This window comes from Microcaecilia unicolor, chromosome 10 (assembly GCF_901765095.1).
Source record: "Microcaecilia unicolor chromosome 10, aMicUni1.1, whole genome shotgun sequence".
Lineage (NCBI taxonomy): Eukaryota > Metazoa > Chordata > Amphibia > Gymnophiona > Siphonopidae > Microcaecilia > Microcaecilia unicolor.
In genome coordinates, this window is record NC_044040.1 from 147,800,820 (window position 1) to 147,821,995 (window position 21,176).

Genomic DNA, 21,176 nt, shown 5'->3' on the forward strand with positions numbered 1-21,176 from the left:
TTCTCCGGCGCCCCGCCCCCTCTGACAGTACTCTCTTTCGGCCGCGTTCCACCCTGCCGGAAACGGGAAGTTGCGTCAGAGGGGGCAGGGGGGGGGGGTCCGCGTCGGGTAATTGGAGAAGGAAAGAAGTTGCATCAGAGGAGCGGGATTCTGCTTTTGCTGCAGGAGAAGCTGCTACGTGCATTATTAGGTGGATTTGATACAGTTCAGGCTGACTTCGACCTCATTGAGTGCCGCCAGGAGCTGTCTGGAGGAAGGGTGCTTGCAGGACCGTGTCCGACCTTGGAAGTCTCAAAGGAGAAAGCTCCTGAGCCGTGCCAAAGTTTACCGTAGGCCTTGCGTGTGTCCAGTAAAGAGGGCCTGGATAAAAACCCGATTGTATTCGAGTTTACGGGTCGCATGTATGGACTTAAACATATACTGAACGTTTCTACACTTATACTGCTTACAATACGTACATGTAAGACCTTTCTATGCTCCATAGCTTTACTGTTATTGCATTGGATAATTTTCTAAACCATTTTCTGTCTGTGAGGCATGTTCCAAATCTGGAAATGGCTTTTATAAAATTGTATAGATGTATGTACAATATACATATGCCAACAGGAGAGTATACTTTTAAGAGTTTTACCTGTAGCTGTGCCTAAGGTCTGCGTTTGGGTGGAGCACTTGTATATCAGTATTTTATTTTATAAAATAGGTACTTGTTTATATTAACATTCTTAAACAACCACAATCCCCTATTCAGACATCAGTGGTTTATGTCAGGGCAGTGGCGTAGCCACAGGGGGCCTGGCCCCCCCCCCCCCCCAAATTAGTTCCAGAGTCCCTGGTTTGGCTGGCGGGGGTCTCCAACTCCTGCCAGCTAAGGCATTTGTCCTGCACTGGTCTCACATTGCCTGGCGCTAAGTTCTGTTTTCAGTGTCGTGCACGCTCATTTTAATGAAACTAAGCATGCTTGCATATGCTCAGTTTCATTAAAATAAGCGCACGGCACTGAAAACAGGACTCTGTGCTGGACAATGTGAGACCAGCGTGGGCCCAATGCTTTAGCGGGGGTTGGAGACCCCCGCCAGCCAAGGTACCTTCCAGCGGCGGTGGGAGGATGGCAGCGAGGAGATGGACCAAAATGTGTCCCCCCCCCACCCTCCCATCGAGTTCTGGCTATGCCCCTGGGTCAGGAGTTGGTAATTATTATACAGTGCGTGGTACTTTTTGTAGACTGGAATTACAATGAACAATCGTGTGCCTAGTGGTTAGTGCAGTGGACTTTGATCCTGGGGCACTGAGTTCGATTCCCACTGCAGCTCCTTTTGACTCTGGGCAAGTCACTTAACCCTCCATTGCCCCTGGTACAAAATAAGTACCTGAATATATGTAAACCACTTGGAATAGTTGCAAAAACCTCAGAAAGACGGTATATGAAGTCCCAATTTCCTTTCCCTCTCTGCTCCCCCCCCCCCTTGCATTAGAATATGAGTAGCCATATTGGGTCAGACCAGTGGTCCATCTAGCCAATTATCCTGTTTTCCAAACAATGGCCAAGCCAGGTCACAAGTACCTGGCAGAAACCCAATTAGTAGCAACATTGCATGCTACCAATCCCAAGGCAAATAGTTTCTTCGCTGTGTCTGACTCAATAGCAGACTATGGACTTTTCCTCCAGGAATTTGTCCAACCTTTTTTAAACCCAGATACTACTACCTTGGTGGCAGGGATGCCTGAGCTCTGCCAGCTGAAGATGTTATGTGAGCAGCGGGGAAGTCAATGATACTTCTAGCCAGGGGCGTAGCCAGACTTGACATTTTGGCAGGGTGCTTGGTATACTCCTAAATAATGCCTTAGAGTGCACTTGATAATGGATTTCTAAGTAAACGGTGTTTCCTGCCTCAACATAAACTACATACACACTTATGGAAACCTTGGAAACACTGACATTTTAAAATTAAGTTGCATTATCCCATACGTTAAACTTTGCTATTGTAGTAGACTTGAGTCTTGTCAACCTCTCAACATACATCACAGTATTGGAAAATAATTATTGCAGTGGCACACATCCTTCAAGTTTGCTTTATAACAAATATAAAATGCCTTAGTAAGCTGTATTAATAAAATAAGTCTTCTTGTCCCTTCCTCTGGTTCCTGGAGTTCCTGACAGTGTTCCTTCCACCCACTTCTCCCATACATGAGGAATTGTGATATTGAATAAATAAATATGTTTGTGTTCCTAGTCAGGCACCCAAAGGTTATATAATCCTTTCAAGAAAGCCAGTTACTCGTTTAACTTATTAGTGGAACATAACTACAGAGGTATGGTTTGTTCGCTTTTTCAATATGGTAATACTAGAGGCCAGGTAAGGAACAAGTTGTTTTGAGTTAGTCTTCATGTGGCTTACATTTGAAAAAAACAGTGAAACAGAATAATAGAATTCAATTATATCATGGGAGCAAATAGATGGATAAGTCTGAAACATTTAACAAAGTTGAGATTAGCATATATACCTATTTAAAAGCCTGTCCTTTAATGATGCTGCATGTTCAGAAATCATAGCCATATGTATAGACTTAAACACACCAGAACAGGCATCCATACACACATTGCAAATGTAAACAACAGTTTCTACAGAGTATATCCAAAACTTAATTTTATTTTCTCATTTCCATCTTCCAAAATCCTAGACAGCAAATATACAGATCAGTAGGACCCAAAGCAGTGCAAAACAAGTAAAGTCAGAAACAACACAGTTTATACCTAATTGTTCCACCACCCTTAGGATTCATCTTTGGGTTTAAAAAGCAAACCCATGTGCATGTAGGGACTGGATAAACAAAACAGAGTTTAAAGCAAATGCCCTTAATATGTAATACTTGGTAGCAATAATGAAACAGTGATGGAAATTTCACATAGCAAGCAGCCGGAGCCAACAGATTTATTTCCCATTGAACATAATTAACTTTGTATGAACTTGGTGGTTAATAGTGTCCTGAACTGGCCAATGTTGGCACATTTAGACTGACTCGGGACAGTTATGCATGAAGAAAACCCTTCCCTCATTATTCAATACCTTCTCTGTGAAATAGTAGTAATTAAAAAAGGCAAGTACATTTTTATAATATACTACTGCAATCCACAAAACCAAAAGGAGCAAGTTCCCACATGTCATCTTTTTTTTTCAATGTAGGCACAGGAAAAATAAAGATGTTAAATGCTGGGAGCCCCATGGAAAATGCCAGCACAATTTGTGTGTTAACACAGAGTTTGTGTTTTAAGCTCACAAAAAGTAAACCAGACACTATTTGTGTTTTGCTGATTTTGGATAAAGACTTGTGTTCCAGTCTGGGTGCTGTCTCAAGCCGCCTTACCCTGGCACTGAAAGCAAGTCTACCCATCTGTCCTCCCTGTTACACTTATTAATTTGTCTACATTATTTCAGATGTAATAAAGTAATATGAATGTAAAAACAAACGTGTTAAATTTTTAATACTGATTTTCAGTACACTTCTATTACATTGTACCCTCACTTTGTGTAAAATGTATATAACCATTAGGTTATATAAAGTTCTATTTTTGCATTTTTTTGGGGTGGGGGGGAACAAACATGTCTACTACTGTTACATAATATTCAGAATTAAAGCTGGAGTGCTTGCTTTTCATCTCCACTAATCTAATTCTTATATGGCCTTTACAGTTCATATTTGGAATTGACTTGAGTAATCTTTTTATTAATAACAAGCAGAGCATATCAATACAAACACTGGACCAATACACTTAAAATTCAAACTGTAGTGTTAACTTATAATCAATGTCTAGTTATTTGGTACATGTTATTCACTTATACAATATATGCGCTCCTTGCGATCTCATTAAGCAGCTCTAAGCAATCTCAATGCTCTCTTCGCTCTCGCTCGTTAATTTTCTAAAGTATACCCCCCATTCCCTCCCCCCCCCCCGCCCTCCCTGAAACCAATTTTAATTCCTACCCTGTTTGCATAATATACATTTAAACAGTTTCCATGCTTGAAAAACAATATTGACTTTTGTCTGTTACTACAAAACCTCTATTCCACACATTTGTCTAATTACAAGGGAATAAATACAAATCCGTTATTCAGACATTTCAAGTAAATTAATTATTGTATTCAACCAGCAGTCACCTATACACAGAAAAACTGGCATACCATTTAGAAGGACAAGCTTTCACAGGTAAGAAATATCACCATGACAAATTTTGCAAAGAGGTGAACATAGCAAGCAATGCACAACAAATTCATATGCAAATGAGCTGCATGGACTTTTACTGTGCAGCTCAGTAGAGAAGGTGGCCAGGGGTATGCAAGAGCAGTCAATTGCTGAGAGTGGCTGCTCTGTGCATGTTTGTACTACCCACGGCTTCCGTACACACATGAAAGCTGTGTGTAACTTTCTTTTTTTCAAAACGGGAATCACATCAGGGCAAAACGTTTTTGGATCCTCCTCGTCACCTGCTCCAGCCCATCCGGAGGATTTTACTTGAAATGGGAAAACTGCAGGTAGCTGGAGCCCCAAAGGGAACGTGAACACCCTGAACAGCTGATCTGCCCTCGTATACATCCTACACCCAGCACGCATAATTTTTTCTGCTTACCAGCCCAACGGAGGAGAAAAAAGAAAGTTGCCTTCTGATGAGAGGCAGCCACAGCAGAGGTATTTTTGGAGTAGTTACTGCCATCTTGCCTCCATGCAACCAGCAGCTAGAGAAGGAGAGAGCTGCAGCTGTGGGGCGCAGACAAGAAAAAGCAGCAGCAAAATGTTGGGGTTTTGTATAACAAGTCAGGGGGGACCATTTCTTTAACCAGCCCTGAACTACTGGAAGCTCCTGACCTCACATAAATATTTCCTTGTTAAAAGTAAGTGCTGTTTTTTGTACATCACTTGGAATGCACATTTAAGTGCTTATCTGCTCGTTTAAATACATTGGCAAAGGATTCTTGTCTGCCACCGCTAAAAAGGTTGCAGCACCCCTTTGTGCATTGCTTGCTGAATACCAAGCTTGCTGAATTGGCTGGAACCAGTCAAAAAATGGTAGTTGGTGGCCTGGTAATTTTTGTGCATCAGGCCCTGAGTCTTCCATCTGGATATTTACCTGACAGAAGAGACTACCGATGGTCACAAGGTGGCTCAGCCACTATCAGCCTCTGCAGATTTTCATACCACAGCCAATTTGGTGCAATCAGAATCACCAGACCTTCTTGCCCTATGATTTTCTGCAGTATGCTGCCTGTTAATGGTCAAGGAAGGAATGTATGAGTACAGAAGCATCCCTTATGGCCAGAATTGAGAGAGTACCCTGCTGAGACAGCAAGTCTGCTCAGCTTTGCTGCTGCACCAGCAAATATGCATAAGGCAAGGAAGCAAGCAGATTTGCTCTGTCTCTACTTGCTGGTAGGAAGGCAGAATGCCACTGGTCTGGACTATTCTGGCATAAATTAATAGGAAAGAAATTTTAATTTAAAACAGACATAGAAGACAAAGAAAAACAATTAAAATGAGAAGAAAATTTTAATTCATATTTACAGAAAGGGGTGGGAGCCGAGCTACAGACCTAAAGCAGGGTGAAATAATTACACCACCAGATTACAAAGGAGGGGAAACTTAAGTGCTTAAATGAAGAAGTCTATGGAACAAAATGGAGTGTACCTCACAACACTAAAAGCTTAAGATTGTCATGAATGGACTCTAACCACATTGAGTTCAGAATGAAAATTGCTAGTCACAGAAACTTGATTTGGGCTTTTTTTTTTTTTAAATAAAGTAACGAGCTTCATGTAGAGGCAATCGATAAATAAATGTGATAAAAATGATGACTCAGGTGCAGTAAGCATGGCCTATTTAGACTTCATTAAGGTTTTTGATAGTGCTGCATAGAGAAGACTAATAAGCAACCTAGACAATAAAGGAGTAGGCTACAAAGTTATTCACTGGCTGAGGAATTGTTAGAGCAATAGGAGACAAAGAGGCATATTTTCAAAGCACTTTGGGAGGCTAAGTTCCATAGGTTTCTATGGAACTTTGGGAGGCTAAGTGCTTTGAAAATGAGCCTCTTTAGTGGCAATATATAGAGTTCACTCTGGAGAAGACAGTGTGATCGCCTCTGTCTTAGTGTCACTGGTAAGGAACCTAAAAGAGAAGTATGTTAGTGACAGATAACCAAAAGAGCAGACATAGCAGAAGAGGGTTTTATACAAAGTTGAAAGTTGCATTTCTGTACATACTAGCTGAAGAAAAAATGGGAATGGGCATGTCCATGAGCTGGGAACTGACAAAAGCTCAATACCTCCCACTGAAGTGAGCGAGAGTGAGTGGTGTACTACTTGTTTTGGCCCTTTGCACATGCTTACGTTGCAGTAGCTATTCCAGCACTATCATTAGTGCAGGATGGAATAGCCACCTGCCAAAAACAGGGATGACTGATCAATTCTTGTTTACACAGGCACCTTGGACCTTCTCTTCCCTCCAAGCTCTGAAAAGAAAAAAAAAGGCTCTTACAGAAAGAACTTTCAGTAAGTCTCTGTGCCGCAGGGCAGTCTTGTTAGAAATGGAAGTTAAGAGTGGCATAGGGCTCTGCTCAGGTCAAAGACTGAACCTAAAGCCTTTCATGAAAGCAAGTGGAGGTAGACAAGGGTGGACAATGGAAGGTTTCCTGTGTACCTATGCCAATCATACAGAATAATCAATTTATTGAAGCTTGACCTTTTGAGGAACAGCATCCATTTAATAAATATTGCATCTCCCACTTCAGTCACATCAGGCAAGCTCATTCATATGCTATCATATAGCCATTTTGCCTTCACCTACACAATCCAGGTCAAATTGCTTTCCAAGTATTACAGTTGTTGGTCCTTTTATAAACTGAAAGTACAGCAGGGAAGGCATTGTAAGGTACAGACTCAGATTCTAACCTACTCAAAGAACAACATGTACAGCTGGGTATGTGCATTTCAAAGTAAACATTCATGTCTGCATATGGACAGACACGGGCTTTTGCTCTACTGCAACAGGCCTAAGAATGAAAAGAGTGTATAAAAACTATACAAATGCAAGCCTAAAAATGAAAGAGTATAAAAACTGTAATAATGGGGGGTAGATAGGGATCCAGCGAAAGGACATGCTAAAACGTGTGTGTGGGTTTGGGGGGGAGATGGAGATAGGGACACAGAGAAAGGAGATGCCGAAACAGAGGGACGATAGGGACACGGGACGATGGATGATGTACATGGAGAAAGAAGAGATGTCAAATAGACAGGAGACACTGACAAGAATTAAGAGAACACAGAGGAAAGAAGAAACCTGAGGCTGAGCCCAATACAATTTGAAATTGTCAGTTTGTGGAATATACAACTGAAATCAAGCAAGGCAATTCAGACATGCAAAAAAATGCACATCAGCAAGGGATCTTCTTTGAAGGGTACCTCTGAATCCCCCCTCCAGAGGATCATCCAGAGCTGACAAATCTTTGCCCTAATCCACCTCCAAATGGGAACCAGAAGTTAGAGAGGCTACCTCATCAGTGTCCTGCGAAAGAGACAAATGTTGATTTTTAGTCTGGGGTCCCTCAGGTGCCAGTACTCCAGAGGGCTCCAGGGAAGCTGGCACTGGCATATCCTGTGAGGCAAAATGCCTGATGTAGCATCAGGATAATTCCAGGGAAAAGGATGTAGGTCCTCTCACATCATTCTGATAAGAATGGGCAGTTGTTCCTCTCAGCCTGGAACCACCAAGTACATGCCCAAAATGGCAGTGTTTCCTGCCTGAACCATCTCATCAGTAGTGCTGAGTAGTGTGGATGACTCGCTCAAGGGACCCTCTGCCAGCTGCCTAATTTCTACCAGTGAACCACAGGTTCTGAGGTGGCATGGCCCAAGCCTGCCTCAGCACAAACCCGGTAAAGTCCAGTGACGGGGGAAATTAACTAGCAGGCAGAACATACAGAGCAATGGCATAGTTTTTCTGAAGAAGCGGCCATACCATCACAGGAACCACACAGAGCTCAAGAAACCAACTCCTCTCTGGGGACAAACAGTGAAAACTCCCCCCACCTCCAACCAGCAGACTCCACAGGCACTGTACGCTAGTGAGACCAAGAGTGCATCCTCACAGCTAGGTACCAAAATTGCTATGCTCTCCTAACCACTTAATCTTGTGTGAGTGTGTATATTATAGACTAGTAAAAAAGGCCCGTTTCTGAAAGAAATAAAACGGGTGCTAGCAAGGTTGTCCTCTAATGGTAATTATGTTTTTAAGGGAACTGTTAGAAGAGAGTATGTGTGGGAGAGGGAGTATGTGTGTGTGAGAGAGAGTGTGTGTGATTGAGAGACAGAATGTGTGTCCTGTGTGCACCAATTATGCTCTCTCTCTTGCATTCATCCATATGCAGCAAACATCCTCTGTGCCCTGCCCCCTCCATCAATTCATGTGCAGCAATTCTCCTCTGTCCCTTGCCCTTCCCCCTACATGTGCATCGCACCTCCCTCCGAGTTCCAGGACCCCCTCCCTTCCATTTCCAGTACCTCCCAGTTCCAGGGTCATCCCCTCCCTCCCAGTTCCAGGGTCGTCCCCTCCCTCCCAGTTCCAGGTTGTGGAGGAAGGGCTAAAGTAGCTCCTGCGTTCTGTGTGCAGGAAGGGCTCAGTGGCGAGCTAGAGGTAAAGCAGCTCCCGCGTAGCGTGTGGAGGAAGGGCTGAGAGCTAAACCAGCTCCCGCATTGTGTGTGGAAGAAGGGCTGAAGTAGCTCCCGTGTTGTGTGCAGGAAGGGCTCAGTGGCGAGCGAGATGTAAAGCAGCTCCCGCATAGTGTGTGGAGGAAGGGCTGAGAGCTAAACCAGCTCCCGTGTTGTGTGTGGAGGAAGGGTTGAGAGCTAAACCAGCTTCCTCTTCTTTTCTTCGCACGCTTCCCTCCTCCCTGCTTCGAATACTAACATCTCCTGCCGTCAGGCAAGCAGGCTTCTACTACGGGAAAGTGACGTCAGGAGATGGTTATGGGCGCAGGCAGACACATTGGAACGTTGCAGTAGCAAATTATTATATTAGATAGACAGAGATATATAATGTGCTGTTTCCAAAAATTAAGAGTTGTATTTGAGTGAACGGGACACACCAAAGCAAAGACAAAATTAATACAGCAGGGCTGTACTCACTCACCATCTGCTGAGGGGACAAATACTGGTTAGCTCAGAGTTGCACACTACCTAATAAGGTAACATCACTCCTTAGTGCTTAACCTCCCTATCTGCTTGGTAGGAGGCCATATCTACTCATCAGGAATGGTCTGGAGATAACAAAGATGATGGTCTGGACAAGATCAGCACATGACATCCATTTTTCCTGCATTTTAGAACACGTTCCACCATCAGCAGATCTTGTTCAAGTGTCACCAGTGACAAAGTAGCTTGACAGTTCTCGTGGAGTAGAGGTATAGGGATGCCTCTTCCAATAGACCAAGGAGTTCAAGAGATCTTGATGCACATGTCATTTATTAACAAATATACACCTTGAAGACTCAACACAGAGCATTTTTCAGCATGATCACCTGCCTCTCTGTAGATATATGAATGTGGTGAATAATGATATACAGCGACTCTATACATCAATATATGAACACACAAAGGCAATCTCAAACTAATGCTACTGTGGCAGGTGGTCATGCCGAAACACGGCTCTGTGTCATGTCTTCAAGATGAGTTTTTGATGATAAGCATTGTGTGCATGAAGATCTCTTGACTCCCTGGTCTGTGTTGGAAGAGCCATCTGTAAACCTCTACTGCACTAGAACTGTTTTTCTACATTTGTAGCGGCTCCTGTTCCTCCACACTTGTGTTCCACACTGATGTTTTTTTTGTTAATCCACATACCAGCTTGGACATCCTTTCTAAAATATTATTCTACATGAACGGAAATGTTGCAAAAAGATGCTCCAACTTCTGAGGCAGCACGGTTTTACTAGAGGTAGGTCTTGTCAAACAATCTGATTAATTTCTTTGACTGGGTGACCACAAAGTTGGACTGAGGAAGAACATTACATGCAATTTACTTAGATTTCAGCTAAGCCTTTGATACAGTTCCCCATAGGAAACTTATAAATAGACCGAGTACCCTTGCAATGGGTCCAATTGGTTAGAAACTGGTTGAGTGGAAAGCAACAGAAGACATTTGTAAACGGTGTTTACAGAGGTCAAGGTGTTACCAGTGGTTGTCCTTGGACTAGGTTTAAAAAAAAAAGTTGTGATATTGTTGAAGGGCTGTATGGTAAGGTTTGCCTGTTTGCAGATGATACCAAAACCTGCAACAGTGTAGACACGCTGAAAGGTGTGCATAATATGAGGAGGTAGCTAGCAAATTTTTGAAGAATGATCTAAAATTTGGCAAAAAAAAAATAAAAGCTGCATAATTCACTTAAAACTGCAAAAACCCAAGGGAGCTGTACAGGATAGAAATACTGTACAGAAGAAGAGCAGGACCTGAGGTGATCATATTTGATGATCTTAAGGTGGCCAAATAGAAAAAGTGATGTTTGAATGCATAGGGAGAGGAATTGCCAACAAGGAAAGGAGACAATAGCACCTCTATATAAGACTCTGATGAGACTTCATTTGGAGTACCATGTAAAAGTCTGGAGATCACACCTTCAAAAAGATATAAAACAAAATGGAGTCAGTCTAGAGGGCAGCTACTAAAATAGTCACTGGTCATCATAAAGTATATGGAAATAAGCCTTAAAGATCTCAAATATGTATATAATTTGGAAGACAGGTTGGAGAAGGGAGATATGAAACATTTAAATGTGTATCTGCGGATGATACCAAACTCTAATAGGGTGGACAACCCGAAGGGTGTGGATAGCATGAGGAGAGATCTAGTGAAGTTTGAAGAATGGTCCAGAAATTGGCAACTAAGATTTAATTAAATGCTGAAAAAATGCAAGGTCAAGAACCCTAGGGGAAAGATAATCCTACAAATAGCAAAAAAAGAATCAATCCCACAAAAATACCCGAAAGGCTCCGCAACTAGATAGAAACAGAGGAAACTGATAAGGAAACTGAAAACAATATACATTAATAAACCATTCAAAATGTACAGAATAGGGGGAATTCAGTATAGGCTGCATCCCACAGCCAATCTCAATAAGAACCACTGACAAATGCAACTAATTTTAACGCTCTATACATCATTAGACAGCCATATATTTCCTTCAAAAATTTTTTTGTATTTCTATTTTTTTTAGGATAAGTTTTTTTTTTTTTACTTCTTTTAAATTAACAAGTTCCCAATGTAAATATTGAATTCAAAAACTAAAAAGCCAATAGGCCAATCCAAAACTGAATATATCCGTCTGCTGAAAAGGAAACTTTTCTTAGTTTCCCAAATCCATGTCAATACATTTCAGTTCAAAAAGACGACAAAAAAACAATGTGTATATATATATATGGCTTTTTTTGAGGGGTACTGAGTACCAGCACCTTTTCCATTGTCTGCTAAAATTGACCCATGGTCCCCAAGTTTTAATGAAAGAGCTCAGACTCTACACACCAATTCTGCCTTGCCATAGATTCTGTGACTGGTTGCAGGGGGCCTGGCTATTGTGGGGTGGGTCCCTCAGTGATCACCTCACCCCTGAAAGGTGGCCTGGCATTTGAGTACCGGCAACCTTTTTGCTAGAAAAAACACACTGTATGTATGTATGTATGTATGTATATATATATATATATATATATATATATATCTCACGTGAGCAGTATAGCACCAATCGATTCAAAAAGCAGCTGAAGATGTTACTTTATCTTAATACTGTGATGTTCTCCCATTTGCGGCTGTGCAAAACATCTACAGAACTAAGAAGAGTTTCCTTTTCAGCAGACAGATATATATTCAGTTTTCGATTGTTCTACTGGCTTTTTAGTTATGGCCTTTCAGGTATTTTTTGTGGGATTCTTTTTTTTTTTTTTTGCTATAAAGTGTATGACTTATACATATACTCTGGAAGAAAGGCAGGAGAGAGGGGTATGATAGACACATTAAAAAACTTCCATGGCATTAATGTACAGGAGGTGAGCCTTTTTCAAATGAAGGAAAACTCTGGAATGAGAGGGCATAGAATGAAGTTAAGAGGTTATAAGCTCAGAAGTAATCTATGGAAATACTTTTTCACAGAAAGGGTGGACACATGGAATAGCTTTCCGGTGGAGGAGACAAGGACTATATCTGAATGTAAGAATCGAATCAATAATGAGTATCCACTAATCTCTGGTAAATAAGTTGGTTATAACACACTGTTGGAACCAGGATATAACAAACCTATTGCAAATTCAACTTTCCAAAACTGCGACAAGATATATATGATAAGATGTAATTCAATATAATATTTTGTTAAGAGCACCCTCAGATATTCCCACTACATGGAGCACACAGAAAATTTCTGTTGCTTAGTGGTGTAGCACTTATTTCATCGGGCTGCTCATTTTATACGTGATGAAACACCTGTTAAGTGCTAACAGACTGGTATAATGTTTCAAATTATATAAATACCAAACCAGCCTTATCTATACCAATTCAAAAAGGTGCAGCCTGCCCCAATGTTCATCAGTGGCAATTTTTGTCAAAAAAATCAATAAACACTTATCTGAATTATTCTTTCATGCTATCTCCTCAATATCTTGTTGTATCTGTAATAAATATCCAGCCGTTCGCCTTTCCCTGAACATGCTCGACGCCGCGGGTTTCAAAATTCTGTCTTAAGGGACTAGGGTTAAGGCAGCCTCCTGCTCATAATATTAATGAGAAGCAAACTGCAAGGCGCTTTGAAAGTTTCATCCTGTAGGTTTTATAGGCGCCTGTTTAATGGCTACGCCCAGGGGAATCCTAAAATGACGTCTGAATTTAAGAAAGCATGGTACAGGCACGTGGGATCTCTTAGGGAAAGGAGGAAAGAGTGGTTACTGAGGATGAGCAGACTGGATGGGCCATTTGGCACTTATCTGTTGTCATATATCTATTGCATAAATGCACAGGGGGCAGGCCTCTTCAAATGAAACTCTGGAACAAGGAACATAGGATGAAGGTGAAAGATGATGGACTCGGGCGTAATTTATGGAAATATTTATTTGTAGAAAGGGTGGTGGAGGTAGCGGAGATGAGGACTATCGGGCTCATTTTCGAAAAAGGACGTCCATCTTTCAACATAAATTGGAAGATGGACGACCTTCTCCCAGGGACGTCCAAATCAGTATAATCGAAGCTTGATTTAGGACGTCTTCAACTGCACTCCATTGCAAGGACGCCCAAAGTTCAAGGGGGCGTGTCAGAGGCATAGCGACGGCGGGACTTGGGCGTGCCTAACACTTGGACGTCTTTGACCACAATCGAAAAAAACAAGGACGTCCCTGACAAGCACTTAGACGTTTTCAACCGGACCTGTTTTTCTTATGACTAAGGCACAAAAAGGTGCCCGAAATGTCCAGATGACCACAGGAGGGAATCGGGGATGACCTCCCCTTACTCCCCCAGTAGTCACCAACCCCCTCCCACCCTCAAAAAACATCTTTAAAAATATTTATGCCAGCCTCAGATGTCATACTCCAGTCCCTGGAGCAGTTTTAGTGGGTGCAGTGCACGTCAGACAAGCGGATCCAGCCCCATCCTCCCCTACCTGTTACGTTTGTGGAGGAAACAGCGAGCCCTCCAAAACCCACCACAAACCCACATCTAGGAGCCCCCCTTCACCCGTAAGGGCTATGGTAGTGGTGCATAGTTGGGGGTAGAGGGTTTTGGGGGGCTCAGCACACAGGGTAAGGGCACTATGTTCCTGGGAGCATTTTATGAAGGCCACTGCAGTGCCCCCTAGGGTGCCCGGTTGGTGTCCTGGCATGTCAAGGGGACCAGTGCACTACAAATGCTGGCTCCTCCCACAACCAAATGGGTTGCATTTGGTCATTTTTGACATGGACATCTTTGGTTTTGAAAATCACCGAAAATCATAAACATCCATGTCTAGGGACGTCCAAATCTAGGGGTAGCGAAATGTAAGGATTTTGGACGTCCCTGATGGTATTTTTGAAACAAAAGCGCAAGGTCATCCAAATTGCAACTTGGACGTCCTTTTCAAAAATGCCCCTCCACATCTGAATTTAAGAACGTAAGGGATAAGCATAGAGGGTCTATAAGAGAGAGGAAGGCATTGTAGACCTTAGTATCTGGTACAGAGGGGTAAACATGTTATGCCTTGTAATCTTTGCCATCTTTTCTCTGTTTCTATCCCTTCCCTCAGAGTCATTGTTCCACAAACCTCCAAAACAAGGATCCCATGGGGAAGGTTGGCTGCACAGATGCTTGTGCCCCCTGGTCTTGCTCTGATTCTCACTTGGGACACTTTGTTGGCCCAGGGTCTCGCTATTCCTTATTAGTGAAAGAAAGAACCAAAGGATGAGACCCTAAGAATCCTTCTTCCTTAGGTCAGTGGTTCTCAACCCAATTCATGAGGCACGCCATTCAGTTGTTATTTCAAGATATTCACAATGAATATGCATGACATAGCTTTGCATACCAAGGCAGCAGTGCATGCAAATCTCTCTCATGTTTTAGCACCCCAAACACTGCCACAGTCAACTTGTAGTTCCTGTAGGAATACAGATTTGGGCAGAAAACTGGAACTTTGCTGCGTATGTCTAGTAGCGCTTTAGAAATAAGTAGTAGTAGTAATACCAAAGCAGGGCCACACAAAAACTTTAAGGCTACAGCAAGGTTTTATGCATCACAAGTCTATTCTGGTTTTAAAAGCACTCTGGGGAAACTCTACTTGGTAGAGGTCGAGAGAGCCAGTTCTCTAGGGTATTCCCATCATTGCTCCCCTAGCTGAGGTGGGGAGGAGCTCTGACATACATGTGAGGTTATCTGCAAAAATATTAAATTTAGTAGAGAACTGGAGCTGTGAAGGTTCTGCCATGCCTGAAGGCACATATGTAGCTTTCATAAAATCCCTATTTGTCTATCATAGGTAAAGGAGGAGACAAAGGGGCCAGCACGCTTCTCATGTATTTTTGGTGCAAAGTGGCTCACAAATTCCAGGGCATACCCCTTTTGAATACACACCATTATTAATTGACTGAGGTTATAAGGGCCCACTCGTAAAAGAGGCAGACTACCACCCACCTGTACCTCCAAAGTGCCTTGATGACCATCATTGGGGCCCCTTAACTCCTGCCATAGAGGATGAAGCTCCAACATCCCTTGTCCTCTGAGCCTTACAAAAGGGTAACCCTTTGTGTACTTTTGCAGCCAAAGAGGAAGCCAATGACCATCTGCTGAGACAGTAGCAGGCCCAGTTCTTTGACCAAGACCTGCTCCTTGAGGACTGAGATGAGGTGATTATGGACAGTCCTTTGGGAGCTGCTGAGGCTTGGTCACCCCCAAGGTCCTTCACCAGTTTTCTAATTCTTCTCCCTAACAGCAAGTGGCCTGTAAAGGGCAACTTACTTAAAAACACATCTGAGCCTGTGCCTGCCACTTAGTGGCAGCCAAAGTCACCTATGGGCCGCCACCACCACGACGAGAAAACATGGACGAGATTGTAATGTACATCCACCAGGAAAGGGCACCCTGGACTCCAAGCAAGTCACCTCTGGGGGCTCTGGTAACTACTGGGCGCACAATAGGGCTGAAGACATCTAGATCCCAAAACTCATCCAGGCAGGAAGAGTCCACTCCAAATCCAAGCCCCTGCTTGGGGCCTCTGGAACCATGAAGTGGGTCCCTTAGCCTTAGGGATCCTCTGCAGCTAGTAGGGTACCCCTCAACTCAGGAAGTTGACCCCTCCCATTTAAAGCCTACTGCACAAACATTGAAATTGCTTGAACCCAGTGGGGCCCGTGACCCCCCCCCCCCCCCCAATGCTGGAGCCTCGCCCAAGAAGGAACAGGCCTCCGCCAGCACCCCAATCTCTTGCTCTGTATGCTCTTCAGCTTGTTCTCAGTTTTGGTGGATTGGCTGCAAAATGGCTGCCATTCCTTCCAAAGATGAGGTACCCTTGGCTGGTGTCAGGAGACTGAGAAGTTGAAGCATTGCTGCGATTTTCCTTGGGGTGTTCTCTGGGCTCACCCAGGACCAAAATTACAGTTGCCCCATTACTTATAGGGCAGTAGAAGCTAGCAGCACAACTGTGCTGGCAGCTTCTGCAGACCAGCATTACTGTCCCACAGGAATATTGAGACTGCTGAGGGAAAGCAGGCCACACACCCCCAACAGACCCAAATCCTAAAATTCATCCCACTGGTGTACGTGTCTCTGCCACTCTAATCTGATTTCTTCTAGCACCATCTGCCTAACTGCTGTGTAAACAGCTGTTTTGTGTTTGGTTTAAAAATTTTTTTTCTTTAAATAACTTTATTCCCCCTAGCAAGAAGATAGTAAAACATTCACTAACTGCTAATTATTGCCCGGTGGCATCAATTCCTCTATTAAAATAATGGAGAGATTGGTGACAGTAACACAAAAAATGAACCGAAAAGGTAAAAGGAACCCCTATGCACCAGGGGCGTAGCTACGGGTGGGCCTGGCTGGGCCCAGGCCCACCCAATTTCAGCCCAGGCCTGCCCAGCGCCAGCCCCCATCAAGGCCACTGCTGCTTTTCCTGTTGAGCAGCAGGGCCGGCGCTACAAAAAGAAGAAGCGCTAACGCTAAGGACGAAAAATGTAAAAAAAAAAAAAAAAAAAAAAAAAAGGCGCGGCACCGGCAGGCACTGTCTAGGCAGCCTTCAGGCATTGGCTGCTGGCTTGCAGGCTCCTCCCATCTCCTATGTCACTGCCCCTGGAGCAACGCAGGGGCAGTAATGTAAGAGACGGGAGGAGCCTGCAGAGCTAGCAGCCAATGCCTCAAGGCTGCCTAGACAGTGCCTGCTGGTGCCGCGCTTTTTTTTTTCTAAACATTTTTCGTCCTTAGCATTAGCACTCTGCTCAGTCAGCTGAGCGCTTCTTTTTGTAGCGCCGGCCCTGCTGCTCAACACGAAAAGCAGCAGTGGCTGGCAATGGGAGCTGGGGCTGGCACGCAGGGCGGGCCTCGAGGAAAAGAGAAAAGAGGGAAAACAGATGGAAGGATGGTGAGAAAAAGAGGGAAAACAGATGGAAGGATGGGGAGAGAAAGAGGGAAAACGGATGGATGGGGAGAGAAAGAGGGGAGATGGATGAAAGGATGCAGGGAGAAAGGGGAGAGACTGGAAGGATGTGGAGAGAGAAGGGACACTGAACAGAAAAGGGTAGAGAGATACAGAGACACTGGTTAGAAAGAGGGAGAGAGACATTAGATGGAAGGATCAGGAGAGAGGGTAGATGGATGGAAGGATGGGGAGAGAAAGAGGGAAGATGCTGGATGGAAGGGTAGGGAGAAAGGTGACACTGGACGGAAGGATGCAGAAAGAAAGAGGGGAGACTACTGGAAGGATGGGTAGAGAAAAAGGAGAGCTGCTGGATGGAAAAGGGGAGTAGTGAAAGACTGGAGAATAAGAGGAAGGGGCATGGGGAGAACAAGGGTGAGAAAAAGATGAAAAGTAGATGAAGGAAATTAAAGAATGGATAGTAAGAATGAATTAAATCAGGACAGAGAGGGAGAGAGGCAGAAAAATATTGAAGAAAGCAAAGAAAAAGGAGAGAAAAATGACAAATGGCCAGGAAAACCTGGCAGAAGAGTTAAGCGAAAACGAAGGAAAGCAGAATCTAGAGACTGGGACCGACATGAGAAAAAGTAAATGGCCATACAAGAAAGGTAAAGAAAATAATTTTATTTTTAATTTAGGATAAAGTAATATGGTACCTGTGTTAATGAAGTTTCAGAGACCAATACTTCCTTCCTTAGGTCAGGCGAGGATACCGTACCAGCATTATACTGACCTGAGGCAGGAGGTTTTGGCCTCTGAAAGCTCACTGAAAAGAGTGTTAGGCTATTAAATAAATTTTCTGAAATCTGATGCACTGAAAAGCAGCACTTTACCCTGTGTGACGGATGCATCTGATTAGCGTGACTAAATTTTGCTGGGGGAGGGGGGTAGAGAGAAAATTTTGTGCCCACCCACTTTGGGTTCAGGCCCATCCAAAATTGGCAGTCTGGCTACGCACAGAACAACCACATCTAGAAGTTAGGGGTGGACGAAGAAGACTCTTGCAGCCGGATGGGTAGTATATGAAACTTTATTAGGCACCACTCATGTATTGGACCCGACAAAGGACCATATTTTGATAGGACATACTCATCTGCCTCAGGGGTCACATACTTAATATGAGATGAATTGATGAGTCAGTGCAAAATGGAAACAATGGAATACCAAAAGCACTGGAATGCAGCGTCTTTGTAGACACTATAGCATTACAGCATGGTTTCAAACTCAACAAGGAGGAGACTAAGTTCCTTTTTTTTAGGTCAGCAAAATGTGTTGAATGATAACATGTTGAAACTGAGTGATCAGAATTTGTGTTTTGAGGACAATATTACGGTTTTAGGGATAACACTATTAGGCACCCTGACTCTGGAATCACAAGTAAACTTACTTAAGAAATCTTTCCTTTCGATGAGAAAGTTGAAAAGAATCTGCAAATTGTTTGATACACATACATTTCGTCTGATCAAAGTTTTCTTCCGTCAGTCTTAGACTATAGTAACAGTATATATGCAGGCTGTCAAAAGAATCACTTAAAGAAAATTCAACCTATCCAGAATACTGCTGCACGCTTAATTTTTTCAGACCATAAAAATTATAGAGTTTCTCCTTTACTACTGAACCTCCACTGGTTTAAGGTTTGTACAATGTATATAAGATTCTTTATGGCATGGCCCCAACCTATTTGTCAAAGTATGTCCAGATTGCTGTTAGAGGCCTTCTTAGGGTCCACCTTAGAAGTCACCACTCAAGAAAAAGATCTAAGTGGGATTGTAGATAATATACTGAAATCTTCTGCTCAGTGTGCGGCGGCAGCCAAAAAAGCAAACAAGATGCTAGGAATTATTAGGAAAGGGATGCAAAATAAGACCAAGAATATTATAATACCTCTGTATCGCTCCATGGTGCAACCTCACCTTGAGTACTGCATTCAATTCTGGTCACTGTCTCTCATAAAAAAAATACAGCAGAATTAGAAAAGGTTAAAAGAAGAGCAACCAAAATGTTAAAGGGGATGGAACTCCTCCTGTATGAGGAAAGCCTAAAGAGGTTAGGCATCTTCAGCTTGGAAAAGACAGCTGGGGGGGGGGGGGGGGGGGGGGGGGGGGTGATATGATCCTGAGTGGCATAGAATGGGTAGAAGGGAATCAATTTTTCACTCTTTCTAAAAGTACAATTTTAAAACAAATAGGAGGAAATATTTTTTCACTCAAAGAATAGTTAAGCTCTGGAACTTGCTGCCAGAGGTTGTGGTAACAGCGTTTAACAAATCCGGGTTTAAAAAAAAGGTTTGGACAAGTTTCTGGAGGAAAAGTCCATAGTCTGTTATTGAGATGGACATGGGGGAAGCCACTGCTTGCCCAGGATTGGTAGCATGGAATGTTGCTACTATTTGGATTTCTGCTAGATACTTGTGACCTGTATTGGCCACTGCTGGAAGCAGGATACTTGGCTAGATGGACCATTGGTCTGACCCAGTATGGCTGCTCCTATATTCCTAATTCAAAAAGGTTGAAATATAGGACCATTTTTTTCTGGCAGCCTAGAATATCAAACTCTAGCAATCTGGAATTATCTTCCGGTTTATTTAAGACCCCAATTATCCAGAATTTAGGAAATTATTATAAACTTTTCTTTTTAAGAAATTCTTAACAGATTCTTCAGTTTAATAAATTACCAAAAATGGTAATGTTAACACATTCAATTATTATAGTTTTATAAGTTTTTATGTCTTTAATGAGCCTGTTCTAATTATTGTTTATTGTTAAATTGTAAGTTCACAGGGTTTGCCTGTTTATTATTTTTGTGTTCTGCCCAGAACTCTAAGAAGCAATATAATGTAATGTAACTATGTACAGAATTTTATTCAACAGTAGTTGATGTATGAAATACACAATTTCTTACAACCCCCCCCCCCCCAAAAAAAAAAAAAAAAATACTATCATGCAGTTTTAGTGCAGTGTCACTTATACAAAAAACCCTCAAAGTCCTTTATTCATGGTTTCTAGATGTGATATATACACACACACATACCCATACCAGGATCACATCACCTGTTAGTACTGCACTGTTCTGAGCCCAACACAGCACAAATCCAGAGAGACAAATTCAAAAAATCACATAGACTCGTATCTCCAGGAAATGGCTCTTAACACATTTATGATAAAAGCTAGTAATTCTGAACCATTTCCAACTAATTGTGGTGAAGAGTACACAGTACACATAGTTCTGGGTTACAAACAAAACTGAAACAAATTAGGAAGATAGTGCCAAGGCTGCTTTGGAGGCAGGGTGCTCCAAAATGTGTGCTTGCTGGCCTGGTACTCCACAGTATATGCACCCCATCCTAGAAAGGCCAAAGTTGTGAAAAAGCACTGAACGCCCATTACCAAGGTTGTAGTCAACATTCCATTTCTATTAGATGGTGCTTAAAATGAGAGCGTTAAAGAAAGAGGCTGATACTTGTACCAATATAAAGGATTGGATTGTTGTATATCTGGTCGATTGGCACTCTAGACTGCAAATGTTCCTTTTTTTTTTTTTCTATAGTTCTCCTTGTTTCAGCACTTGGTAACTTGCTTTATTTGGATGCACCATGTTTGTTTAAAAAAACCCAAAAAACAAAAACAAAGCACATAAATATATCACCCTGCCTATCCCAGTCACTGCTCCTCATGATTTTGCTGTCCTTAGATCTCATGCCTTCTCCTTCCGCTTTAACTTTGATACTTTTTTGAGAGTTCCATTTTTATTCAGAAGTTTTAGGACACGGTCCTTGTGATCCAGAACTTTCAGCATGGAGTCTCGTGCCTCGCTGATCTGATCTATTACAAGTTTACAGCGCTGCATGTTCCCCTGAAAGAAACACACACACACAGAGCACAGTCATTATTGGACTGCAGAATATTACAGCACTCCTCATGTCCCTGCAGGATGTAGTACATACACATATAGCACAGTTAATAGTGTCTTATTAATAGTCTTATGCTTCTGCATGTTCTCTTGGGA

At 42.7% G+C, this 21,176-nt stretch overlaps 1 protein-coding gene across 3 annotated transcripts in view; it reads right to left on the bottom strand.

Moving 5' to 3' along the window:
* Positions 1-20,665: 20,665 nt before the first annotated feature.
* SAP130 (Sin3A associated protein 130) overlaps positions 20,666-21,176 on the bottom strand; it is a 119,141-nt gene continuing 118,630 nt past the window's right edge. For all 3 annotated transcript variants that reach the window (XM_030216399.1, XM_030216398.1, XM_030216400.1), the window contains exon 21: positions 20,666-21,023. In XM_030216399.1, the coding sequence (XP_030072259.1) occupies positions 20,865-21,023 (159 nt within the window). In that variant the 3' untranslated portion in view covers positions 20,666-20,864. The remainder of the gene's footprint in view (positions 21,024-21,176) is intronic.